This window comes from Antechinus flavipes, chromosome 5, assembly GCF_016432865.1.
Source record: "Antechinus flavipes isolate AdamAnt ecotype Samford, QLD, Australia chromosome 5, AdamAnt_v2, whole genome shotgun sequence".
NCBI classification, from domain to species: Eukaryota; Metazoa; Chordata; class Mammalia; order Dasyuromorphia; family Dasyuridae; genus Antechinus; species Antechinus flavipes.
The window spans coordinates 187,096,844-187,124,721 of record NC_067402.1 but is presented as its reverse complement, the minus strand read 5'-3'; the positions used below and the strand labels follow the sequence as shown (position 1 = coordinate 187,124,721).

General features: G+C 36.7%; 1 protein-coding gene across 1 annotated transcript in view; it reads left to right on the top strand.

The window, feature by feature from the left end:
* Positions 1–27,878, top strand: part of VWF (von Willebrand factor) — a 208,319-nt gene that overhangs the window by 104,140 nt on the left and 76,301 nt on the right. The window contains exons 19-27 of the mRNA XM_051962919.1: positions 4,509–4,612; positions 8,592–8,730; positions 11,122–11,256; positions 15,056–15,202; positions 17,956–18,096; positions 18,299–18,412; positions 21,441–21,597; positions 21,684–21,842; positions 22,616–22,751. Of these exons, the coding sequence (XP_051818879.1) occupies positions 4,509–4,612; positions 8,592–8,730; positions 11,122–11,256; positions 15,056–15,202; positions 17,956–18,096; positions 18,299–18,412; positions 21,441–21,597; positions 21,684–21,842; positions 22,616–22,751 (1,232 nt within the window). The remainder of the gene's footprint in view (positions 1–4,508; positions 4,613–8,591; positions 8,731–11,121; positions 11,257–15,055; positions 15,203–17,955; positions 18,097–18,298; positions 18,413–21,440; positions 21,598–21,683; positions 21,843–22,615; positions 22,752–27,878) is intronic.

The following is a 27,878-nucleotide window of genomic DNA, read 5'->3' as shown; positions in this document are numbered from 1 at the left end:
TTGTTTTTGTATCCCCAGCATCTGGCACAAGTTCTTAAAAAGAGGTCCTAAAGAGAAGGTGCTTTAAAAATTCTCTTGAAGCAATCTCCTGAGCCAGTCTTTTCTTTGACATCCAACTATAGCCTATTTCAGCCACAGGGTGGGGACAGAGTACAGCTGGCTAAGTTAGTTATAGCACAAGGTTCAACTCTGCAAGGGATCTTGAAAATCATTTAGTCCAGCTCCCTGCTTTTTTATTTTTATTTTAAAATTTTGGGTAGAGAGGTTAAGTGACATATATAGTTGTACAATATAGTTCACAAAGTCATCACTAAAACTAAGGATTTAATTCTAATTTTAGTTGTCAAATACATGATATTTGAACAGTTTGGCCAGCATTTTTCTGATCAAAGATGAATACTTATTATTGATGGTCTGTATTAATGGCTCTTAAAAAAAAATTATTTCGATAGTCCCAAACTAGTTCCAGACTTCCTTCTCTAACATCCCCACTCTCTAATCTTTAATTTCTTCCTCTTTGCTTCTTTCTTCCCTGCCCGTGCTTGTCTCCTTATCCTTCATTTGTTCCAATCATCCCACTACTACTTTTTTTTAAAAAAATTCTTCCTTTTATTTTTAACATTCATTTGAAAAATTTTGAGTTCCAAATTCTCTTTTTTCCTCCTGCCTTCTTGTACCCACCAAGAAAGCTAGGAATACAATACAATGATAGTTGTGAAGTCATGCAAAACACATTTCCATATTAGTCATGTTGGAAGAAAAGCAAAAAAGAATCAAGAAAAATAAGGAAAGTGGAAAAAAAAGTATGCTTCAACCTGCACTCAGAGTTTATCAGTTCTCTTTCTGGAGGTAGATAACATTTTTCATCATGAGTCCTTTGGAATAGACTTGAATCATTGTCTTAATCAGAGTACTTGTTATCTCTTCTGGATTAAATCTTTGATAAAGGTACAAAACTAAATACTTCTATTTCCTCTCTTCTTATTCAGTTTAAAACTTCATGAAATCTGGCTTCCAATCTCATCATTCATCTGAAACTGCTTTCTCCAACATCACCAATTATCTTCTAATTGCCAGATTTAATGGCCTTTTCTCAATCCCCATCCTTCTTTGACATTGTTAATCACTCTCTTCTCTCTTGCTTCTCCTACTAACTGTCTAATCACTCCCCAGTCTCCTTTACTATATCTTGTCTTTTTTCCAATGATATTATTTCACTTGGTAAATCTTACTAATTCCCATGGCTTCAATGATCATTTCTATACAGATGATTCTCAGATCTATTTGTCCAGCCTTAACTTTTCCCCTGACTTGCAATTTCCTGTCTCCAGCTACTCATTAGACATCTTGAAGTGATGTTCCTTTAGATAACTCAAACTCAACATTTTCCAAAACTAAACTTACATCTTTCCCCCCAAATCCACTTGTCTTTTTAACTTCATTATTTCTTTCAATCTCTCTCCTGAGTTCCAGACCTGAATTCCTAATCTACCCATTTCAGATTGGATGTTTCAAACTCAACAAGTTCAAAACAGAATTTATTATCTTTCCCCTGTCCAAAAAGCAAATAAAAATCCCTTGATCTTTTTAACCATACCACCCTTTTTTTCTTTCCATTTCTTCTTTGCTATTATTTATTTTTAAAATGAGAATATTTTATTTATTATTAATATCTTATTGATGCTCTTTTTTGAATTTCTACAACCACCTAGTAACTCCTTCCTCCTCCAATAGAAGCCTTTCCTTGTGATGAATAGTATAGATAAGTAAAACAAACCAACCCTAGTTATAACTGAAAAAATGTCTCTCCTCTCTACCAGGAAGCAGAGCGCCTGCTTCACTCTCCAAAGTTTGGTTTAGTCATTTTGTTTTCTTTTACATTATTTGATCACTCTACATCAGTTCATTCAAACATTTCCAAAATTCTCTTAATTCTTATTTGTCTTTATTGTTCAGTTCATTGCATTCATATATCACAACTCTTTTCTTCATTCTACAATCACTTTCCTTCTAGTCTTTACTATTAGTGCTGCTAATATTTTTCGTATCCATGGAAACTTCCCCTTTTGCTTAAATTTCTTTTTTTCCTATCACCTTCTCTTCTCTTCCGTTCTTTCTCTTCCTCATCTATGCTCAGTTATTTGGAGTATGGGATGGCTACTAGATTACTTTTCATCCAGAGAGTAAACACAGGCACCCAGTTAAACCTTGCTTTGCATGCAGGCAGATTACATAGTATCCTTAGATTATGATTTAAGGAGCACTAAAGTAGCCTTTATAAAGCTCTGGGGATTCTTAGCTCAGCTTACATTCACATTGATTATTCAGGTCTTCCCAGAACTATCAAATATAGAGTCATTCCTTGTCCTGATTCAGTGTCAGTTGACAAGTCTCTCTTCTGTATGTGCTGGGAATGGAAACAGAATATGTGGGAATTTGATTCAAGGAATGGACCCTTCCATTTTAAGTGACTATGCCTTTTTAAATCCAGACTCCTGCCACATGGGTTGGCAGCAGGCAGCAGGTTGAGTTACATGTACTCTGAGAATGGGACTCCCCTTAGCCAAGATCCCATTATACTTAAAAAAAAATTCCCATACCTTCTGAAGTTCCTATTTTATCAAACTGACAGAAACCGTGCCAGTAGGAGATTCATTTAGGTTAATAACTATACTCTTTTAAAAGACAAATACTCTTGAGAAGTAGAATCATCTATAATTCATAATTTAACCACGCTTTTTCTCTTGAGCATATATCTTGAGGCATATATCACTAACTACATATCAGACATTTACAAATAGATATTCAGGAATCATCACAAGCTTGGTGTGCCCCGGACAAAAATCATCATCTTTCTTTAAAAATTTATTTCTATTTTGAACTTGAATTAATGAAAAACACAATATTTATTAAAGTCTTACTATGTGATAGGTATAGTACAAAGCCCCAGGGATAACAATAAAAAAGAGAGACAGTCCCTGCCCTCGAGGAACTTCTAATGAGGAAACAAAAATATAGGGGAATGATGGCTAGGAAAGGAGGAAATCACAGCAGAGCCTTAAAACAATTGAATGAAGTTTCCTTTCCAGAAGCAATAGAGGGGTGTGTATGGAGGTATGAATAGGGGTAGTGGTAGGGTAGTAGGGGCTCCAGGTGAAGACCTCTAGTGACATTCTAAGAGGCTATGAGTCCAGTCTTTGGTTATGTGATCTGTCCTAGACTTGAAATTTTTTTGGGTTAAGAACTAAGAACTAATCCTATTGGAATGGATGAATAACTTGTGGTATATGAAGGTAACAGAATATTATTATTCTATTAAAAAATGCTGAACAAGCTGATTTTAGAAAGGTCTGGAAAGATTTACATGAGCTGATGCTGAATGAAACAAGTAGAACCAGAAATACATTTTACACAATAACAACAGGAATGTACGATGATCAACTATGAAAGACTTGGTTCTTCTCAGTGGTTCAATGATCCAAAGAAATCCCAATAGATTTTGGACAGAAAATGCCCTCTGCAACCAGAAAAAGAACTAAGGACACTGAATGTAAATCAACACATGCTATGTTCACTTCTTTTTTTCTGTTTTTTTTTTTTTTAATCTCTCCCATGATTTTTCCCTTTTGCTCTGATTTTTCTCTCCCGATATGATTTATAAAGCAATGTGCGTTAAAAATTTTATTAAAAAAGAAAACAACAAGAAATAAAGCTATTAAGTTTCTTTAAAAAAGAGAAAAGAACTAACTCTAGTAAAAGGATCCATATGTGCAAAAATGATCAGCTAAGAAAGACTTGGTTCTTCTTAGCAGTTCAGTGATCCAAGACAATCCCAATAAACTCTGGATAAAAAAATGCCCTTTGTATCCAGAAAGAGAACTATTAAGATTGAATATAAATCATCACATGCTATGTTCACTTTTTTTTGTTTTGTTTTCTTTTTTTCTCTCTTGCTTTTTCCTTTTTGTTCTGATTTTTCTCTTCCAACATGATTCATAAAGAAATGTATATATAAAAGTTAATATACATGTATAACCAGAAAAAATCAATTAATTTAAAAAAATTAATTCTATTGACTCTGAGGTATGTGTATATATGTGTAGGGAGGTGCATATGTATGTGAGTGTTGGGGGGGAGGGTGACTTCCATTCTCTAGCACAGATTCCCCAGAGAATTAACTACTTATTCTAAACCCTTTTGTTCATTTACCCCATATTTCCTAGGGTTGAGCTCTGACTCTTAGGGTACAAGACACTTTGAATGGAGAAACTTATGGCTCAGAATTAATATATATGTGTATGTATATATAAATATATATATATATATATATATATATATATATATATATATATATATGTAAATTTCTAGCCCTGAGTTTAGTACCTTCTCTTTAGTTGATATTTCCCAACTAGGGCTATATCATTCTCACAGCCAGTAGTGTATTCTACCACAATGAGGTTTTAGGTGAGTCACTGTCACCCATAAAGTCTTTGGATTCTTTCTTTTAGGTCCGGCATGGAAACAAATGTGTCGCCCTAGAAAGATGTCCCTGCTTCCACAAGGGTAAAGAGTATGCCCCGGGAGAATCGGTGAAGATCGACTGTAACACTTGGTAAGGTGTAATAATAGAGACAGGAGAAAAGATTTTTAGGAAATGAAAATGTGAGGGAGAGAAGAAATGGGAGACATTGAGATGACCATTTAAAAGAAGGGCAGTCAGGATAATCAGGGACTTCTTACCTTCATATTGTTTTTTTAGGTACACCTTTTCCCCTCCTTATGATTCAGATTCATCATTTCAAAGATGATGGAAAGAAATTCTTGAGGATTAGAGATTTGCCTGTAAATGTCATAGAAACTTAATGCAGCACATGTGCTCTGGTCCTTTCTCTTAGAGCCAGTCCTGTTAAATCACTCCTCAGGATTCTAGAGTAGTGCACTAAGATATTGGGCTATCTCTACTGCTTTTTGTCTTAAGACCTTATCAGCTGTGTTCACTCCCATTGTTAGGAGGACCAATGACTATATCCCAATTCCATTCAAAAACTTAAGTTAATATAAGTTTAATTTTTCCAAAGATATTGTAATAATTAAAAAAAAAAACCTTCCCCTAATAACTCAAGGACACACTCCCTTCTAGATCCCTTTCCCCTCCATCTTTGGAGAATCAGCATAAAACTTAGCTCAATTCACCCATAGCTTTGATCCTTTCAAATATCTATCCAAAGTTAGTGTCTCTATTGGAGAAGTTTTTGTTTTAGCTGCTGTTGGGCTAGATTCCCAAATATCAATTTAAAGGTTATTCCATTGCTCCAGGGGGATATTGATGACTGGTTGACCATAGCCTTTGGCCTGGATTATGATGTCCAGATTTCTCTCTTCCTATCTCTCTAAACTCCCAAGGTCAAAATTCCCTTCACTGGATGTCCCCAAGAGCAAAGGAAGCCAAAGAAGAAATAGCTGAAGCATTCAACTTTTGGATGCATCCACAGCCAATAATCAATGAGCTTCCTCTCTTCCACATGTTTAGCCAACCAGAACCATCTCTAGAATGTCTACACCTGCTCCCCAGTCTTCCTGGTGTACTTTCCTTATACATGATCCTGATTCTCTCAATGAAAACTCCCTAGCATCCTCCATATGAAGGATTTGCATCAGCTAAGCAAACAGTGGGGGCTGTGCTCATTCAGGGCCTTCTTTATCCCAGGTTTGGAAGGACATCAAAAGGCATCTGGCCTAAATATCTATTATTGTGATGTGGAGGTAATCCTAAACTCTCTAAATCTATGCCGGAGAAGCATAAACTCTACCAGGTCTTTCCAATCTGCAAAGGCCTGAGGTCTATCTGGCCTTGGTGCAATTCCTGTCCACTGACATAAGCTTAGAGAGACCCATCACTCGAGGGAGCGATTCTGGAAGATAAAGGTTCTTGGTGACAAGATTCTCTGCTCAAGGGTGGATATTTCTGCATCGTTGATGCAGAAATGATAGGCGATGAAGTCATATATTCTTGAAGTATTGAAGAGTCATTGTCATCAGGGTTCTTGCATGCTTGATCTCTTGAGCATTGTTCTAAGAGTTATGATGTCTGCAGGGATATAGAGGTCAAGGCAAGTTAAATGATTTGCTCAACAATGAACCATCAAATTTATGACCAAACTGGGAATAGAAGCCAGGTGTTCCGACTTCCAGTCCTTTGTCCCTTTCACTGTTCTCCTTAACCTTCCATTCCATAAGTACATGATGAAAGGCCTTCCCTCTGGAGAGCTTTGGGCTCAAGAAAGGGACATTGAATAATTCCTTAGGAGAGCTATCACTCTTTCTTCCCTGAAGTTTCTCTCATCTCCACTTGTATACATTTCATTGTCAGCTTCTGGAGTGTGTTAAGCATCGATGGGGAGATGGCCCAGAGAGGGCTGGGACTCCAATTTGAAGTTTTTTTTCTTTTTTTTTCTAGGCCTGAAGTCTTTCTGATATTTGTTAAATTTACAGGGGCTAGAGTAGGCTGGGAGAAATTGCTTTAATCCTTTTGGTTTTAAAGCTATTGATACCATACTCAGGGCCTGCATGATAGAGCTGCAAGGGACCTTAGAGGCCATCACATTTAACCATCTTATTGTACAGATGAGGAAACTGAGGTACAGAGGAGGAAACCTCTCTATCTGGAGAGGTTAATTGACTTGTCCAGTAACACTCAATTAGTAAGTGTCTGCAGAAGGATGCACAGCCCATCTTTCAGATGACAAATCCAGCATTCTCTCCGCTCTATTCCTTAGCTGTTTCCATCTTCCTGAAAAAGTTCACACAAGACTTTGTGATGGAAAAATATATGATTTAGGGGAAGTAGTCAGAGAACTTGACTCTATTAGTCTCTACTATGTATTAGCTGAATGTCTCTGAGAAAGTAATTTTGTGTTTTTGTTCTTCAGAATAAAGGTGTGGGACTAGATGTCTAATGTTCAGGTATAAAATTTTGTGATTGTGGGCTCGTGTTTTTTCAGTCTTTCTTTGGTCATTTGTGTTGCTAAGAAGATTTCTGCTTTGCCTTCATTTATTTTTTCATTTTAGGCCCAGAGTGGCTTGTAGAGCCTGTTTCATCAAGGCTGTGGTTGAGCCTTTTAAGTAATAATAGTAATAAATAATAGCTAAGTAAATCCCTACTCACTAATGGATGAGAAGGCTCATAAGCCCTGATTATTAGGAACAAATTACAGAATCTGAGCAAAAGATGGGAGGCTATCCTCCAAATTATGATCTGAGAAAGCAGCTGGGTTATAATGAGGAATCAAATGGAGGGGCTAAGTAGGGAACATACTGACAGTTGAAATAAGAGAGGGTGTGATACAAAGGGAAGTGTTTATATTATCAGAAAAATGAGGATTTGTCTCTTAAAAGACCTGAGACAGCAGTGTTTTGCCACCTTGCACTGGGAGCTACTCCAACCCCTTGTTTTGCACTGTTATGCTTCCAGACCCTTGTAGGGCCCTTTGTTTATAAGGGAATGGAGGGTTTGGACTGTTACAATTTTCTCACCTTCCTGACTAAGTGATCTTGTACAAGTCTTCCTTATGGAACACCTCAGTTTCTCTTTCAGCAGCCCTTTGACTTCTGCCTCTCTCTTGACTGTGTGCCATGTTAAAAAACCAGATGAAATCATCTATACAAAGTATTTGTTATAGACTACAGATTAGAATCTTTATTTTTCCTGAGGGCTGCCTGATAGAGAAGAGCAGAAATTAGAGAAATGTCTGGCATATAACTCAAAGAAAGTAACAATCACTTTATTTATCAATTCAGATAATCAAAGAACATTTAATTAGATAATTAATTAACTAAATAATTACATACTCATTTAATATTAGGTAGCATTTACATAACACTTCTGCTCACAACATACTTTACAAATATTATCTAAATTTTATCCTCACAATAACTCTGAAAGGTGCTATTATTATTCCTTTTACTGATGAGGAAACAGAGGCTGAAAGAAATTAAATGACTTGCCCAGAGTTACATAGTTAATAAGTATCTGAGGTCAGATCTTCCTGACATCAGGCCCAATTCTCTATGCACTGAGCAATCTAATTCAAGGCATTGTGCTAGGAATATGAACACAAAAATGAAAAATGACTATCCCCATATTAAAAAAGCTTATATTCTGCTAGAATAATAATTTACACATCCCTTTAAAGTGGAATAGAAAAGGTATTAGCTCTGGAGGCAAAGAATTTTGACATTTACTACAAGAATGACATTGGGCAAGTCACAACTGCTCTGGATTTCAGTTTCCCCATCTGTAAAATGGGAGAGGGGTTGAACTATATGGCTTCTGATGTCCCTTCCTGCCTAGAAGATTTTTCCTTACAATAACCTCATGGTTATTGGGCTGGACACAGAATTGTTAGCTCTGTTTTGTAGATGAGGAAAATGAAGGTCACAGAAGTTGAATGGACTCAGGTGTGATCCTGTAGCTGGTGAATGTCAGAGATGTGATTTGAACAAAGACTCGGTTCTAGGTCCAGCGCTCTCTCCCCTCTGCCATGCTGCTTTTCTCTCCACTGAGCTGCCTCTGTTCTCTCTCCTCTCCCAAGTGTGTGCCGGAATAGAAGGTGGGACTGTACAGACACGGTGTGTGATGCTACCTGCTCAGTGATTGGTATGGCCCATTACCTGACCTTTGATGGCCTCAAATACACATTCCCAGGCAAATGTCAGTATGTTCTCGTGCAGGTAAGAACTGGGGTTGACAGAGGAATATCGATTTGGGGTATGGCTTGAGAGGCGGATGCTTTCTGTAATTTTAGGGCTTTTCATGTAGGATCATTAGATGCTTTCTATAGAGAAAGAGTCTGAGGTCCAGTTTATATAGATCCATATCCCTTCTATTGAGAAGGGAACCTTAAGAGGCTTGTAGCATGTTGGAAAGAACATTTAACTTTCAGAGGACGTGGGTTGAATTGTAGCTCTGATATCACCTGTGGGAACACAGGTAAGCTTCTTATTCTTAATGAGTTTCTGTTTACTTATCTGTAAAATATGGATAATAACACTTGCTATTTCGAGGAAGGGTTGCTAGATGGTGGAATCACTGGGATAAAATATCAGTTCTGGAATTCTAGTGAGACCTAAGTCCAAATCCAATCTCAGTTACTTACTAGCTGTGTGACCCTACACAGGTCACTTAACCCTTTTTGCCCCAATTTCCCCATCTGTAAAATGAGCTGGAGAAGGAAATGAAACCCTCAGTATCTTTGCCAAGTAAAGAACCACAAATGAGGTTGCGAAGAGTTAGATATGACTGAAATAACTGAACAACAATAATGTTTCAAGGAAGGTAAATTAGAACCTATTGATGTTTTCTTGGGAAGATGCTTTCTTTTTCTCCAAATGATTTGATATAATCCATTGTGAATGCAGAGGGATAAATGAGGTAACCGCAGGAAGTTGTTTCTATCCCAAGATTTTTTTGGTTCTTCCAAAAATTTCCTTTTCAACACAGTATAATTGGGGTAGGGGGGAGGTTATGGAGAAGGAGAGATGGGAGTTGTAGAGGAGAAAGACTAATATTGCCTAATGAAGTAAGAAGAATTCTAGAAGCCTTATCTAGTGAGTGAGTGAGGATTGATAACTTTACCTTTTCCTTTGACTTTGAGGTAAGTTCCTGTGAGTTTTAGGTAATCATGGAGGTATAGCAGGTTTCATTATAACTAAAGTGGGTAATTTTTTTCTCGAGAAGCTTTCAACAAATTTGGTCTCACTGCTTTTGTCCTTGGAAGCAGAAGTAATATTGAGATGGTCTGAAGTATCATAAATCAATCTTATCTAGTGAGTAAGGATCAATAACCTCTCCTTTTACTGACCTTGAGCTAAGTTCTTGTGAATCTTAGGTAACCATGGAGTTATAGTAGGCTTTATTATAACTAGGGTAGGAAAAATTTTTTCTTAAGAAGTTTTCAACAAATTTGGTCTCACTGCTTTTGTCCTTGGAAGCAGAAGTAATATTGAGATGGTCTGAATGAAGTATCATAAATCAATCTTATCTAGCAAGTGATTATCAATAATCTCTCCTTTTACTCTGACCTTGATCTAAGTTCCTGTGAATCTTAGGTAACCATGGAGTTACAGTAGGCTTCATTATAACTAGAGTGGGAAAATTTTTTTCTCAAGAAATTTTCAACAAATTTGGACTCAATGCTTTTGTCCTTGGAAGCAGAAGTAATATTGAGATGATCTGAAGGAAGTACCACAAATCAACCTCAGTCCTAAAAACTGAAATAATTCATACCTAAGAAAGGTAGTCGATTCAAGATACTGTGTTAATAAGTACTTATCAAAGATACCTTTTGGTCCAGTTATTATTCAGTTCCTTTTTGATCATATTCTCTTTGTGATGTCATTTGGGGTTTTCTTGGCAAAGATACTGGAGTGATTTGATATTTCTTTCTCCAGTTCATTTTATAGAGGAGGAAACTGAGACAAAAAGGTTAAGTGTTTTGCTCAGGGTCATACAACTAGTAAGTATCTGTGGACAGATTTGAACTCAGGAAGATGTCTTCCTGATTCCAGACTTTGTGTTCTATTTACTATATTATCTAGCTGTTCTTTTGGTAGACATCATTAAAAAAAAAAAAAAAAAACAACCACCCAACTGTATCAACCAAATAATAAACTCTACTCCTTTATTGCACAAGCTTGTATTACTATTTTAGAGGTCTGTGGATCACACCAAAACATATTAGTCTTCACTAGCTCCCCATACACACACACACACACAGACACACACACACACATCTGTTACCATTGATAAAGACCTCAGAAATATGCATGTGAATTTTCTCATTTATGGTCAGAAGAGAACTAAGAGGGAGATGGATAATTTCTCCAATTCAACATGGTAAAAATGGCACTGGAGTTCAAATTAGCAAACTGTGGTTTAAATTCTCACTCCAATATTTACTAGGTACCTAGGCAAATTACTCAATGTCTCTTCCTCTCAGTTTCTTCATCTGTAATATGGAGGTATATTTGCACTTACCTCATAGCATTGTTGTGAGGGAAGTGCTTTACAAACCATAAAATGCTCCTGGAACTTGAGGTTTTATTATTTCCCACCCTTTCTAGGACCACTGTGGCAACAATCCTGGAACCTTTCGTATTCTGGTGGAGAATGAAGACTGCAGTTTTTCCTCAGTGAAGTGCAGTAAGCGGGTCACCATTCTGTTTGAGGATGGAGAGATTGAACTGTTTGATGGGGAGGTAGGTATCAAGCTCATCCCTTTCTCCTTTGATTTTTTTTAATCTTTTGCTCTTTAATCTTTAATACTTTTACTGAAGTAATCTTTAATCTTTTAAATCTTTAATCTATTCCAAAAGTGATTGTGGAATAGAAAACCTTAATTACTTACTACTTGTGTGGTCTTGAGCAAATCACTTAGCATTATAAATGAAGGGTTTGGACCAAATGGTTTCTGAGGTTCCTTTAAGTTTGAAATCTATGATCTCAAGAAACATTTATTCATTACTAGTCTGACTTTAGTTTTCTTGAACAAAAGAAACTTGATAAACTCGACTTCTCTATTTGCTACAAGATTATTGTCTTATTAGATTTGGGCTAATGAACTTAATTAAAGTATGGTGCTGCTAATAGAACAAAAGATCAAATGTTCAAGTCTTCTAAGGGAAGGAGGATGTATAAGGTATTCAGGAGAACCAGTACCTTTGGTGTGAAGACTTGTCTAGTAATTTTCAAGGCTTCTTATCCATTTTTGGTATCCTCCTTTCACTCAGATGTTGCTTGTGGCTCCAAAAATGTATAACATGCATAATGACCACTGCCTAGTAAAACTGTCCCAGCATATGGGCTAAACCAGGTTGAGGGCAACTGACAGGTCTTAGAATTGTCAAACATGTGAAGAGTTCCCCTGGAGGAATGGGAGGATGAGAACAGTTGGTTCCAATGGTGCAGTTAAAGGCACTGTGGAGCACTCAGAACTTGGTCAGGCAATGAAGTTGCCAAAGTCATCCACTGCATCCTAGGTCATTACCCATCGTTTTGACTTTTGTCCTGCCACTGAATTTGGAAGTCATAAAGAGGCTGATGACTATGCAACTCTGCCTCATATGAATTCACCCTTGAGTCAAGACATCCCCTGTGATGTCATTGGTCTTCTTCAAAAATGAATTCTGCTGAGATACAAGAAGCATGTTTTACCACAAAGAAATGCTTTGAAGTCAAGATTGGAAACTTCACTGAAGTCTTTCAGTGTTTTTGTCCTTTACATTATTGTACTTGATGGATAAATAGATAGGTGGGGCAGGTAGGTGGAGAAAGACACTTCAGATAAGACACTGGGTAGATAAAGGCACATTGGATAAAGCCCTAGTCTTTCATCTGAAGACTCATCTTCCTGAACTCTGTCCTCAGACATGGCTTTGTAACTCATGGCAAATCACTTGGCCCTGTTTGCTGCCTCCATTTCTCATCTGTAAAACAAGCTGGAGAAGGAAATGAGAACTCTCTGCCAAGAAAACCCTAAAGGGGGTTAAAGAGTCAGACGCAACTGAAAAATGACTCAAATAAACTGACTGATGTGCCAAGGATTGTGCCAAGCTCTAGAAATACAAAGACAAGAAGACAAAACAGTTTCAATCCTTACAGCCTAATGGGGAACTGGAAAGTAGGGGGTAGAGAGCCCCTATTTCAGCCAGAAAAAGGCATTTTTGGAAAGTTGCTGTGATGATGATTGTGTTTCCTCTGATTTCAATTTCTAGTGACTGCTATCTCAAATTCAGGGATACCTGAGGGATTGTGGAGGTAGAATTGATGAGATTTAGCAAGTGATTAAATGTGACACTATGGAGTTGAGAAAAATTAGAATTCAATTTATAATTTGTGTAGTCCATTTATAATGAATGAACACAAGGGAGCAGATGAGGACCTAAAGGAAAGGACCTAAAGGATAGGTGTGAAGGGGAATCAGGACAGAGCTTTGGGGAACAACTATGCTAATGTACAAGAAATAATAGCCTAGAGTAGTGGTTCTCAAAGTATGGTCTAAAGAATCCTGGGGATCTCTGAAACCCTTTTAGAGGATCTACAAATTCAAAAATAGTTTTTATTTCCAATATGGTAAATGTCTAGAAATATAATCCAGATAAACAAAAACTCTTTGGAGAGATCCTCCATAATTTTTAATAGGATAAAAAAAAAAAGTTTGACAACCACTGGCTTAGAATCTATATAGTTTGTAGAATGCTTTACAAACATGATCTCAGTTTAACCTAACAACAACAATTCTGGGAAGTAATGGAAGATAATGACAATTAGTCATTATCTCCATTTTACAGATAAGGAAACAGAGGCAAGGAGAAGCTAAGTAACTTACCTGGGTCCTACAGTTAGTAAGTATCTGAGGCCAGATTTACATCTTCCAGACTGCAGGTCCAGTGTTCTATCCACTCTTCCATGAAGCAAGAGACAAGAAATGGGAATTACTAGAGTGTAGTATCATAGAAGTCAGTGAGAAAGGAATATCCAGAAGGAAGGTAGTTATCAGTGGCAATAGCTAGGGGAAAGTATTTAAAGTCACATTACCAGAGTTTTAAAGGCAATGGAAGTAGAAGCAGTGAGCATAATCCATTTTCACAAGCTACACGTACAGACTCTACACAGAAGTCTAAGGCATCTTAATTTTGGATCTATAGACAAATGGGTCTGTTGATAGATTTCAGAATATACTTGGATGGAAAAAATCTTTATTTACATTAACCTCTAACATATTTAGAATTTCTTTCAATTATGAATGTAGGCAGCAGAACATTTTTCTGAGTAGACCATAAGCTTCATTTGATTTCTGAAGGGGTTCATGACACAAAACAAGAAAAAGCAGCTCTGCAGTAGATTGATAATCATTCAAACAAATAACTAACAGTATATTCTTCCAAAACAGAATGAAATAATTGTGACTAGTATTAATTCATCCTTACACTTTGAAGCTTTCCCAGAAAAATCAGAATACAAGATATAGGAATTCTCACTGTCACTCTTATTATTTGGTGGAGTGCTAGAAATTCAGACTATTACAATAAGACAAGAAAGTTAAATCAAGAAAATAAAATATGGACAAAAATGGAAGGGAAATATCTTTATTTGGGGCACTATGATGTGAGTGAAAAAATATTAGGCACTGCTCTGGGGTAGAGTTAGGATTTATCCTGAGCTGTGCTGAGCACTGGAGATGGAAATTTGAAAGCAAAGACAATTATCGTCCTCAAGGAGCTTACATTTTAGTAGTGGGATCAACACCTATTTTAGGAAGAGCCATTTTTGGAAAGTTACTGTAGATAGATGATATACTTCGTCTATAGATAATGGCAGACTTGATTTGATTCTGGTTCTTGGTTAAACAACTAGGGGAGGAGTAAGGAGAAAAAAGTATGTGTACAACCATGAATGGATGGCAGAGAAAATGAGGTAAAATGAAGTATGGATGGGGCTTTCTTGAAATAGTATTTAGGGAGAGGCAGCCACCAATTACAAGAGCAGGGTCCCAGGGTGGAAGTTTCCTTAGAGTATGTTCTCTATTAAATATAATTCGCAGAATTATCATGTATTTTTCCAGGCTATTGCTCCTTGTCATTAGATACGTTATTGGCACAACATTTGGGCAATTTGAGAAAATTTGGGAAAAGTAGGCAGACTAATAAAACTATGTTGTGTGTTGATATGTTTTCTACTTACTTGCCAGTTAATGATATCAGCAACCCATTAGAACTTAAGGGGCTGTATGCATTTAAACAGTATATGTTTATGAAGCTTCCCTTTTGTCATAGTAGTGATAAGGTTACTTTTTAAATTATTTTTCTTGAATCTTTCATATTGTGATTCAAATTCTCACCATTTTCATTTTTGTTTTCTGAATGAACATGTGGTATATAAGGGCAATCATTGCTCTGAAGGCAAAGGACTAACGACTTTGAGAAAGAATTGGTTGGTTCTCTGAAACTTTGGAAAAGAATACGATGTCTTCATCTCACTACCCATTTTCTCTTTCAGGTGAATGTGAAAAAGCGTTTGAAAGATGAGACTCATTTTGAGGTGGTGGAGTCAGGCCGCTATTACATCCTGTTACTAGGCAAAGGGATCTCTCTTATATGGGATAAGAACATGGGAATCTCTGTTATTCTGAAACAAACATATCAGGTAAGTGGCTCTCATTTTTCTCTCATTTTTCTGTTTCCTATTTCCCTTTCCCATCATACATTTGGTCCTTCTTTGACTGTGGGTATGTGACCCGCCCACAATCATAGAATCACCGAATCAGTGTTGTAAAGGAATACAGAGCTCACCTAGTCCAATGTCTCACACCCTCCCCCAAAGAAAAATCTTTTCTGGCAGATGCTTGAACCCTTCTGGTAAAGGGGAAAATCAATCTTCCTTCCTTCCTTCCTTCCTTTCTTTCTTTCTTTCTTTCTTTCTTTCTTTCTTTCTTTCTTTCTTTCTTTCTTTCTTTCTTTCTTTCTTTCTTTCTTTCTTTCCTTTCTTTCCTTCTTTCTTTCTTTTCTTTCTTTCTTTCTTTCTTTCTTTCTTTCTTTCTTTCTTTCCTTTCCTTTCCTTTCTTTTCTTTCTTTCCTTCTTTCTTTCTTTCTTTCTTTCTTTCTTTCTTTCTTTCTTTCTTTCTTTCTTTCTTTCCTTTCTTTCTTTCTTTCTTTCCTTCTTTCTTTCTTTCTTTTCTTTCTTTTCTTTCTTTCTTCTTTCTTCTTTCTTTCTTTCCTTCCTTCTTTCTTTCTTTCCTTCTTTCTTTCTTTCTTTCTTTCTTTCTTTCTTTCTTTCTTTCTTTCTTTCTTTCTTTCTTTCTTTCTTTCTTTCTTTCTTTCTTTCTTTCCTTCCTTCCTTCCTTCCTTCCTTCTTTCTTTCTTTCTTTCTTTCTTTCTTTCTCTTCTTTCTTTCTTCTTTCTTTCTTTCTTTCTTTCTTTCCTTCCTTCCTTCCTTCCTTCCTTCCTTCCTTCCTTCCTTCCTTCCTTCCTTCCTTCCTTCCTTCCTTCCTTCTTTCTTTCTTTCTTTCTTTCTTTCTTTCTTTCTTTCTTTCTTTCTTTCTTTCTTTCTTTCTTTCTTTCTTTTCTTTCTTTCTTTTCTCCTCTTTTTGCCTCAGTTTCCTCATATGAAAAAAGAGTTGAAGAAGGAAATGGCAAACTACTATAGTATCTTTACCAAGAAAATCTTAAATGGGGTCATGAAAAGTTGGACACAGCTTAAAAACAACTGACCAACATTATTGATTTGTTAGTCTTTGAGTATATTAGATTTATGGAATATTCTTTTTTTCTAGACTTCATGGCTTTGAGACTTTTTGGATATGATGTAGTTTATCAATGTTCCTTTTGAGGTGTGGAACACAGAAGTGACTGGAGTATGGATAAGCCATTCTACAAAGCTATTAAGTCAGCTTTTGGTCAAATGAAAACATAATTATAAAGTGTTATTACTACTAAACAAAACTCTTTCCTATTCTTCTCCTTACTTACTCACAAATCGCTCACCTTTGTCTACTCCTTCAGTAGACATGGTGAACTGTCACAATGGAGATTTTATGGTCAATGTTGGCCCAGGTCTGGTAGAAGTTAAATCTCTTTAGCTAAGCTCTGGAGATACAAATGCAAATAAAACAAAGAGAATTCCTACCTTTTGGGAGCTTACAGTTCACTAGGGGAAGAGAACACAAAAATAATATCAGCTGAAAAGCAGGGGCTGGGGAGGGAAATTTGGAGGAAGGTATCTGATGTGGGGATATGATGCAGAAATTTGAAGAAGTCTGAGAGCAATGTAGTTGGTAGTAAATGGGAAGAAGACTGTTAAGCCCCTTCCTTAAATAGAACCCCTAGAATCCATAGCCTTGACCTCCAGTTAGAGAAGCCAATTGGAGGCATGAATGAAATGTGAATTTGCAGATGCCAAGTATACTTATTTCTCCAGATTATTTATAACTTTTCCAGTTCCTAACTTTTTAATGGCTTTCACTTAAGAGAGAGAACTCTTATTCAATCATTTCAGTTCCAACTCTTTATGACTCTACTTGGAGTTTATTTTTGGCAAAGATACTGGAGCAGTTCACTATTCCTTCTCCAGCTCATTTTATAGATAAGGAAATTGAGGTACACAGTGTCAAGTAACTTGCTCAGAGTCATAAAGCTACTAAGTGACTTGAATCTAGGAAGATGAGTCTTCCTGATTCCAGGCCCAATGTTTTCCCCACTGCCTTTGAGGGAAGTCTAGGTGAGTGGATTGGCTCCTGAATCTCTGTTTCTTCTCTCTCCAGCTATACCTTATTTATTGTTTCACAAACCTACTCAGCATTTCCAAAAAGTGTTTCTTTCAGTGTCCTTTTTTTTTTTTTTTGTTAAAGCTTTTTATTTTCAAAACATGTGTATGGATAATTTTTCAACATTGACTTTTTTTTAATAATAACTTTTTATTGACAGAACCCATGCCAGGGTAATTTTTTTTTTTTTTTTACAATATTATCTCTTGCACTCGCTTCTATTCTGATTTTTCCCCTTCCTCCCTCCACCCCCTCCCCTAGATGCCAAGCAGTCCTATATACAACATTGACTCTTGCAAAACCTTGTGTTCCAAATTTTCCCCTCTTTTCCCTCACCCCCTCCCCTAGATGGCAAGTAATCCAATATACATATACATATTAAAATACATGTTAAATCAAATATCTTGTTGCATAAGAAAAAATCAGATCAAAAAGGAAAAAATGAGAAAGAAAACAAAATGCAAGCAAACAACAACAAAAAGAGTGAGAATGCTATGTTGTGATCTACCCTCAGTTCCCACAGTCCTTTCTCTGGGGGCAGATGTGGCTCTCTCCATCACTAGATCATTGGAACCAGCCTCAGTCATCTCATTGTTGGAAAGAGTCTCAGTGTCCTTGTTAACTCTTGTTTTGCCAGGAGAGAGTGTGTGGTCTGTGTGGGAATTTTGATGGCAACCAGAACAATGAGTTCACCAGCAGCAGCCTGCAGCTGGAGATGGGCCCAGTGGACTTTGGGAATTCTTGGAAAGTGAACCCACAGTGTGCTGACACCAGTGGAGTGAGTAGCACTTCCTTTTGTTGGCTGAGCTCAGGGAAGCCTGCTTCTTTTTCTTCCTCCCTGATTCTTATCTTAGGGGTAGAAGGTGGGATGCTGATGGGAAAGGATTGAGGTGGAGGCAGAAGAGAGAAACAGACCCTATCCCTCCAGTCTGGGCTGAGCTCAGCCAATTTTCTTTGTCTTCTTCCTCAATGTCCCCCAGGTACTGCTGGATGATGCCCCTGCCATCTGCCAAAACAATGTCATGAAGCAGACAATGGTGGACTCCTCTTGTAGGATCCTGACTAGTGATACCTTCCGGGAATGCAACAAATTGGTAAGTACCTGGGGGAGGTAACTTAAGGCAGAGGAATTGTAAAGACAGAACAATGACCTGAGTACTTCAAAGTGGGGAATTCAGATCCTGACTTCTGTTCTTAGAACATCCTGAATGCCAAGAGCCAGGTCCCTTTCTCAATCCACGTCTCATATTTCTCCATGTGGGAATACAGAGAAGAGTAAACTCATCCTTTTTGAGATGATCCAATCCATTCATGAGGAAACAGAGATATAATTAACCAAAAGTGTTTAATTGTACAATAATTGCTTAGTTCTCATTTTCTTAGCTGAATCTAGACTTTTCCTTTGGATTCAGAATAAAATTTCAGGATTTAAATCTCTTCCTTCAAATCTCAGAAGACTAATTGCTGTCCATAATCTTCTGCTTTCGCTTCCCAAATCTCTTTAATCCCTATCTCCTTTTAAGTCTCAGCTAGTCTATTCTAAACCAGAATCTCCACGATTTAGAATAATTCACTTATTTCAGGACGTACCATGGAATTCTCAAAACAAAGTTAACTATAGTAGCAATTTTCCTTGCCGGGTACAATTTTGGAGGATTGGATGGAACAGCGAGTATTCCAGAGATTAGGGTTCTAGGCCTGCAGTTAGGAAAATCTGATTTTGAATCTACCTTAAAAGCTTAATAGCTGTGTGAGACTGGCAAGTTACCTACCTCAGTTTCCTCATCTGCAATATGTCCCAAGGTTGTTGTAAGTATCAAATTAATTAATATGTAAAGTGCTCTGCTAATTTAAAAGTACTACATAAATACTAGTTAATCCAATCCCTAAATTTTTTTATCCTATCATTCTTCTCAATCTTAGGAGAAGGCTTATATACTATAAGATTCCAAATAGTCTTTTGCTTTACAGAAAGCTCTAGCTTCTTGATTAGGATTATAGGTAGGATTAGATCAAATGGCATGAAAAAGGCTGAAGGAAATCAGGACTTTGTTCTAATTGCTATATCAATCCATCCACATGATTGACTTGAAACATTTGGGTTGTTTCATGGCCTAGTATATCTTTGTTGGAAAGATTCAAACCATCATAGACTTAAAACTTAACGGAACTTTTTTTTTTTTTTTTTTTTTTTTAAGTAAGTGGGGTAGAAGTATCTGGAACAATGAGTAAAGGGAGTTCCTGGTGAGGAAATTCCCTCTATAAATAAAAATTACCATCTGCTCTGAAAATTATAGTCTTAGGGCAGGAACTCTTACTTTTTTGTGTGTTGTGGACCCCTTTTGACAATCTAGAGAAGCCTATGGATCCCTTTTCAGAATGTTTTTAAATGCATAAAATAAAATACATAAGATTACAAAGGAAATAAATTATATCAGAATATAATTATCAAAATATTTTTGCAAAAACTAATTCATGGACTCCAGGTTAGGAATTCATACCTGAAAGAATTTGCTAGAGTATTGAAAGTTAAGTATAACTATATGATATACTATCTTTAGGAAGGAATGTTAGGATTGTTGAATCAAGTCCTCCACATTTTACAGATAAGGAAGGTGAGACATAAAGAAGAAAGTGTCATTTAAAGTCACACAGCTAATGATGTCAATTGTTAATAATTCTACAATTCTTTATGGTTTGTAAAGTGATTTTACATAGACTATTTCATTTGTAGTAGTAGGTAGATAGATAAGCCTGGGATAGAAACAAAAGCGTGCTGGTAAATGTTAAACAAATGGCTCCCTGGAAAAATGGAATGCACATAGGACATACTTTTAAGTTTAATCTGCATAATTTTTCTGAATACATTTTCTCCATTATTTCTTAAGTCTACAACAAAACAATAAATAAACCCTTGATTTGTAGTATTGATTGAATGTTTATACACTTCACACTGAACATTCACACTGAAAATAAAATAATCAGCATTATTTTGGTGTGGGTTTTTTGGGGTTTTGCAAAGCAATTGGAAGTAAGTGACTTGCTCAGAGTCACACAGCTATTAAGTGTTAAGTTTGTGAAGCCTGATTTAAACTCCGGTCTTCTTGACTTTAGAGCTGATGCTCTATTCATTGTGCCATCTAGCTGCCCCAAAGGGCATCATTCTGTTCAAGCTGACACCATCACATCACTCAATATAACCCATGGTCTCAGATTAAAAATACAATATTCTTTCTAATGTACCGCTCAGGAGAGAAGGGACTTTCATGACTCCATCTGAGCTGGAAGTGGACCAAAAATTCATCCTGTGATATAGTAGAATGATTACTGAAGGTAAAGTCAAAACACCCAGGTTTAAAGTTAGATTCCAATACTTGCTAAGTTATGCGACTTTGGGCAAATTTTCTGACCCCCCAGAATATTAGTTTCTTCATCTTTAATATGGGGGAGATAATATTTGTTGTGAGGAAAGCATTTTGCAAACTATGAAGAGATATCAATATGAGCTATCATCATTAACCTTATGGTAAGTTCTAGACCTATAATTTTTGGCCAGTGGATCATGAAGACTTTCTTGATGTATTTTGATGGCCTGTGTTTCCTTGATACCTTTGTCAATGTTAAAATCAGAAAAGCAAAGGAAAAGGAGGCAGGGGGAAAGGAGAAAGACAATTGCTAGTGTGAAAATGTGTGTGTAAACGTAGAAAAAATGTGCTTTGGACAGATAGGTGCGTAAAGGGAATGTTCTTCTGGTGTTTCAGACTCAGATCTTATGAGAAATTCTGCTCGAATCAACACCATCCCCCAGATTCAGAACTAGGGATTTTTTGCATATCTCTATTCCTTTAATCATTGGATCACATTTGTTCTCCAGTTCTAGACCTGTTTCTCTGTCCTATTTGTCTCAAGGCCTGATGGATCTTCACTGGAAAGGCTCATATCATCATAGATTTAGAGCCTGAAGGGATCTTTTTTAGAGGGATGATAGGGATGGAAGTATCTGGAACAATTGTTTCACTGGAAGAGAATCCCTGATAAGAAAGGCCACAGGATAGAGCCACGGGTCATGCTTCTCTACTGCTCTCCACCCATCTGCTTGTACAAATTTGACATCTTCCATAGGTGGATCCAGAGCCTTACCTGGATATTTGCATATACGACACTTGTTCCTGTGAATCCATTGGGGATTGCGCCTGCTTCTGTGATGCCATTGCTGCCTATGCCCACGTGTGTGCCCAGCATGGTACAGTGGTGAACTGGAGGACTGACACATTGTGCCGTAAGTCATGAAGTTCACTATAGCATCACCCTAGAGTCCATGGTTTTTTAAGGATCATCTTTGTGAATTTCTTCTCTTTTAAACAGCACAAAGTTGTGAAGAGAAGAATCAACGAGAAAACGGGCATGAGTGTGAATGGCGCTATAACAGCTGTGCTTCTGCCTGTCCCATCACATGTCAGCACCCTGAGCCACTTTCATGTCCGGTGCAGTGCGTGGAAGGATGTCACATACACTGCCCCCCAGGTAACTACCCATTATGGAACCCCTGAATGGGTCATAGGCTAGAGGAGTAAGCTAGCCTTCCATGTGGGCTAGCCTTACCTAGCCTGTTTTCCCTGGGACCATTCTTTGCCAGGGAATCTAAATATGGTAGGCTGGACCCATTTCCATATATTAAGTATTCTCAGCTGTTCTTCTTACTCTACTTTAGAACATCAGACACCAGAAACTAGATTTAAAGTCAGAGAACCCAGTTTCAAGCTCTGTCTCTGTCATTACCTATGTGACCTTGGGCAAGTCCACTTAAAATCTTCAAGTGTCAAATGATGGTGAGATTGATAGATGATCTTTAAGTTCCCTTTCAGCTCCAAATCTCTTATTCCAGCCTCTTTTCCACAAATCTCATCCTATAAAGTTAATAGCAGATCTAATTATTTATTACAGTAAAACCCTAGAGTATATTAGAGGTTTTATGTTTCATTTGCTCATAGCTTGTCTTTTATTCTTAGATTATGTAGCATCATTCTTCTGAAAAGTTATAGGGATTTATAATTAGAATTTTATTTGTCCTAAGGCACAAGAGGCTAGGCTGAAGTTTGTTTTTCCTATTCTGCAGAAAGGGAAACACAAGCACCAAGAAGTAAAGTGGATAAGCTTTACTTATTCTCAGTATTCTCAGCTAATCATTGGAAGAGGCAAGAATAGGCTCCAGAGTTTGAGTTTAGGATTTCTACTCTTAGTTTGGGATTAATATTGGTTAACACAACTTCTAATAAATTAATTGGTGTTTTGGACAGGAAAGATCCTGGATGAACTGTTACAGACCTGTATCGATCCTATGGACTGTCCTGTATGTGAGTTGGAAGGCCGACGCTTTTCGCAAGGAAAGAGAATCTTCTTAAACAAGGATGATCCCAAACTCTGTAAACTTTGGTAAAGTAAATGCATATTACTTAGACAAAATTACAAATGCTTTATATATATATATACACATATATATACATACATACATACATATATATATAAACACACACATATATACACATATATTTATTTATTTTGTTAAACATTCCCAATTATGTAAAATTTAAAAAAATATTAATTTTTAAAAATCTTGAGGCCCCTATTCTTTTTCTCCATCTTGTCCCCTTCCTACCCACTGAGAAGGCAAGCAATATATCAGTTATATATGTGAAGTCATGTTGCCAAAAAAAAAAAAAAAAACACACATACAAAAAGCAAGAAAAACTGTGGGAAAAGTGTGTTTCAGTCTTTGAGCAGAGTTGTTCAGTTATTTCTATGAAGGTAGGTATCATTTTTTCATCATGAAAAGTGACAAAGTGAAATTTTATGTGGGGTGCTAATAAATGATTTTCATTTGTAGTTAGAAGGAATAGGAGGTTTTAATTGCACATAATCTAGCATAATCAGGCATTTAGGTGGCCTAGGCATGGAGTGCTGAACCTGTGTTAAGAAGACCTGCATGACTCATATAGGTGATGTGATTCTGAGCAAGTCACTTAATCCTATTTGCCTCAGTTTTTTTCATCTGTTAAATGGGATTAATAATATTACCTACACCCTATGGTTATTATATGGATCAAATGAGATAATAATAGAAAAGCACCCAGCACAGTGTCTGGCACATTGTAGGTCCTATGTAAGTATTAGTTGCTATTATTGCATAAGGTAAACTTTTGCAATTGTGTAATTGCAATTATTATCAGAGATAATAATCTCTGAATAGAGATTATTAGATGGTGTCCAAAGGGAAAGTTTCTGAATTTTACTTCCCAGTGAATCTTTAAAACCTTTAAGAACTCCCAGTGAAACTTTTAAAAACTTAAAAACTTCCATTTCTTTCCCATCTTCTGTCGATCTCGAAAGGTTTAGAGCTAGATCTGACTGAATATAGGGGTTGACTTAATGGCATAGGGGAAAGAATTTTGAATTTGGCATCAGGAACATTAGGTTTGAATCCTGTTTCTGAGTTTTCCTTGCTTTATGATGATGTGTAAGTAAGTAAGTAAGACCATCTCTTTACATGTCTGTTTTCTTAATTGTAAAATGGGAACAATAGTATTAGCACTGCTGATCAAGATTATTCCACAGAAAGTGCTTTGTAAATCTTAAGTGCTATAGGAATGGGAGCTCTCACATCTAAAGTATGTCATATCTGGACCGCAGGAAGGATTTTATAAATATCAGACTTTTTCTGGCAATGAGTATATATAGAGAGAGAAGGAAGGGAGGAATTCCTATTGCCTTAAGAACACCTTGGGTGGAGAGATCAGCTATGGGCACAGGAAGTGAACCATGTCACCGAAAATTCACAGATTAATTTTTATGTATAGTGATCTCTGACCCCAATCCCTCTGCCAATATCTACCTCCCTTGGGTTCACATCCCAGAGTACAGTACAGTTTCCTAGTGGTGAGATCTGAGTTTTCTGAAGCCATTTTCATAAGAACGTAACATATATTAATATGTCAATACATTCAACACCACTCCCTAATGCTGATCGGTCCTTCCGAGAACTTAACCCGCTGAGGTGGGGTGGGGGGTGGGCTCTGGCCACAGCTACCAGAGTCAGATCCTGACCCACCATCTGTATAAACAAGAGCAAATGTTGCCCAGGGTGATTTTTTAAAGCAAAAACCCAGAGGAAACAGGAAACTAGAAAGTATGTCATTCACGTAATGTTAATTCAAGGATTAAAGCAATAAATCCTATGGACTCTTAAGTCCATGGAAAGTAGGAACTAACTTCCTAATGAATCTCTGTCCCACTTTGCTCCCCATGATTGAGTTGAAACTGATGGAAAATGAAGAACAGAGGCTGGATTAGAGATCTCAAGAAGTAAAGGCAATAGAACATAGACATATGCCTTACCTTCTCTGCAACAGGGGGAGAGGATTGCTAATAGAGGTTTTAATTTTATTTCTAGTAAGTATTTGGATGGTAGACTGGAGAAATCATTCATGATGTTAGCCTGGCCTCTGGGTTGTGTTTCTGGGGATTTAGGAAATTGATGTTTTCTCTCTGATCATTTGAAAAGTACAGATCCCTTTATTTCTCAGCCCACTGGGACAATCCTACTCAGTATATGGGTATCTAAGGTGACAAAATAACTGGTATAATAAAATTTTAATCATTTAGTCCACTAGTTCCTAGGCTCTAGGGACTCCTGCAGGGCCACAGACTCATTGCAAGGGGTTGATGTCTTCATCAAGCACTGAACTTTTAATCTTTATTTAATTGATCAGAGTAGCAGCAGGGTTTCTGACAAGGTTAATGATATTCCACAGGGTTATATGTTGAGGTCATTCTTTAACATCTGAAAGCAAGCCTCTGTGCCTTTTCTCTAATGGGGGCAGATCTTACTTTTGGGTTGTGTTCATATGGGAAGAACAAATGAAATTACAATTGTGTCCAGTCAGATAGAGTTGGACTGATAGCCTTGAAACTGGCCATTCTACTTATACCTCATTCTGTTTATAGAATTATAGAATTGTCCAGTTGGACAGAACTTTCAACCCATAGTACACCATTTTAAAATTCAACTACTTCAATAAATACAAAAATGGAAGCATATCCTTCTTTCTATACATCTCCTTTCCCATAGAACCATTCCATTAAAAAAATATTTGTAAAGGAAAAAGGAGAAAAAAAGTTCTGAGAACAATGTCCCACATCCATACTCCATCCCTCCCCTCTTCCCCTTCTCCCTCTTTCCCCCCAGCAAAGGAATGGGTAGAGGATATGGGTCTTCTTATGTTTCTTCTTTGGGGTCATGCTTGTTCTATTTCTTTTCAGTTGTCTTAGAGGTTACTTTTTCCCATTTAGGTTGTTGTAGACATTGTCTTTTTTTTTTTTTTTTTTTGCTTCTTCTTTCTTCACTTTGCATCACTTCATGTCTTTCTATGCTTCTTTATATTTATCATTGCTTCTGCAGTGCACATCGATAGGTCATAACATTCAGTGTGTTTTAGCCATTCCCCAGTCGATAATCATCTGCTTTGTTTCAAGTACTTTGTTCCCATATATTTGTCACAAACACTTTGTTGTAAGCCTTAAAAAATTTAGTGGGTGTTATGTTTTCCCAAGGTCTTAATCAGTTTGAAGGAATTTTCTTCTTTGAATCTGTTTCTGGGAAAAATCTATTTTCCACAACACATTTAATCATATTACAAATTTTATAACATAAGAATTTGGTAAATAAAGAAAGAAATTCAGATATTTATGCCTATTTATATTACTAAAGATCAATAATATATTTTTCTTTAGCCTTATTTTCTCTTTGCTGCTCAAGTGAATAAACACATATTAAACATTGCATATCTGTACAATATATTATAGCTTAGAAAATACCTTCTTATATATTTGTTTGTCACAAAAGTTTTTCCAGATATCTCAGACAATTTTTATTGTCCTCACTTTATAGATGAAGAAACTGAGAGTCAGACAGGTTCTGTGACTTGCCCAGCACCTTTTGTGTAGAAATTCTGTCTTTCTCTCTGGTGTTTCTGCTATTTTGCCTCTAAGGTACAAATACTAATGAACTAATGCTCCTTTTCTGAGTTTATAGGATTTTTCCTCAAATGAGAAGAATTGATCTAGCTTTTATATTATTTTTAATTCCTATATTTGGTAGTGAATGCTTCTCCAAATGAGCACTTTTGGGATAAATCAACACTTAGCTATTAAGAGGGAAAGGAAAACAAAAAGACATGCTCACAAAAATAATCTATGAAACTAAGACTTATTGAAGATGTTCTTTATATCCAGTTTAGACTTTAGGAGGACTAATACAAAATGGAAGAATGCTCCAAAATCCAAAAGGGACAGCTAGATGACACAGTGGATGGAGCAGCAGCCCTGAAATTAGGAGGACTTGAGTTCACATCTGATCTCAGACACTTAACACTTCATGGCTGTGTGACCCTGGGCAAGTCACTTAACCCCAATTCGCTCAGCCAAAAAAAAAAAAAAAAAAAGTCCAGAACTGGTAGCAACTCCAAAGACCAAAGTCCCCCTTTGTACGGGGAAGGTCCCATTTGTATTCTGTATTAATTTTCCTTGATTTCCAGGGAGTTTCAGGGCAGGGTAGTATCTCATTGGGGTAAAAAATAATTAATTCTGCTTCTAGATCTATGATTTGAGATCTTTGAGAATTATAATTGGTTGATGGGGCAGATGAGGGAGAAAAGAAAGAGTCTGACTGCTCCTTCCCATTTACCTCATTGCTGACTTTAGGCCATTCTTTTAGAGAAAGGGATTACTATTGAATATTCTATGGCTTTAACATGGGGAACCTTTCCCAGAATCTGGGAATCTGTCCTTAGTACAGGTGACTGGACATTGGCTCACAAAAGGTGTTATGGCAATGCATAAAACAAAAGTTTGTTAATGGCCTTAAGTTCTAATTTGTCTATTTTTTTGAGTCAGACTTCAGGCTCTAGGGCATGCTCTGGGTACAATTATCCTTATTTTACAGATAAAGAAGCCAAGTTTCAGATAGGTTATATAAATTGACTCAGGCTTTTTAGGTAATAAATCAGCAGAACCAGGATTTTTGTGTCCCCCTCTGTGAATTGGTATGCACTTAATTTTTTTTTTCCTGTACTTCCTACATTCAAGTGGCTTGCATCTGTGAGATGAGCCAGCAAGGCAATTACTGGGGGCTATGATAGCTACTAATAGAACAAATAAATTTATCTGTGAAATGGAACTAATACCTCTGCTGCCAATCATTCATGTGAAAAACAAAATAAAACAATACTTTGTAAATCTTAAAATTCTATGTAGATGAGAATTATTATTTTTATTATAACAATTTAAATAAACACAAAATCCTATTACAACAAAGACCACATCAATTTTCTCTATAAGGAAGATTTCCAGATTTTAACCTGTGTATATGTGTGAGTGAGTGTGTGTGTGTGTGTGTGTGTGTGTGTGTGTGTGTGTGTATTCTTTAATGAAAAACAAGTTCCAAAACAAAAAAAATGATTTAAATAATTCCTTGGAAATGGTAGTAATGGGGTTTGGTTTATAACA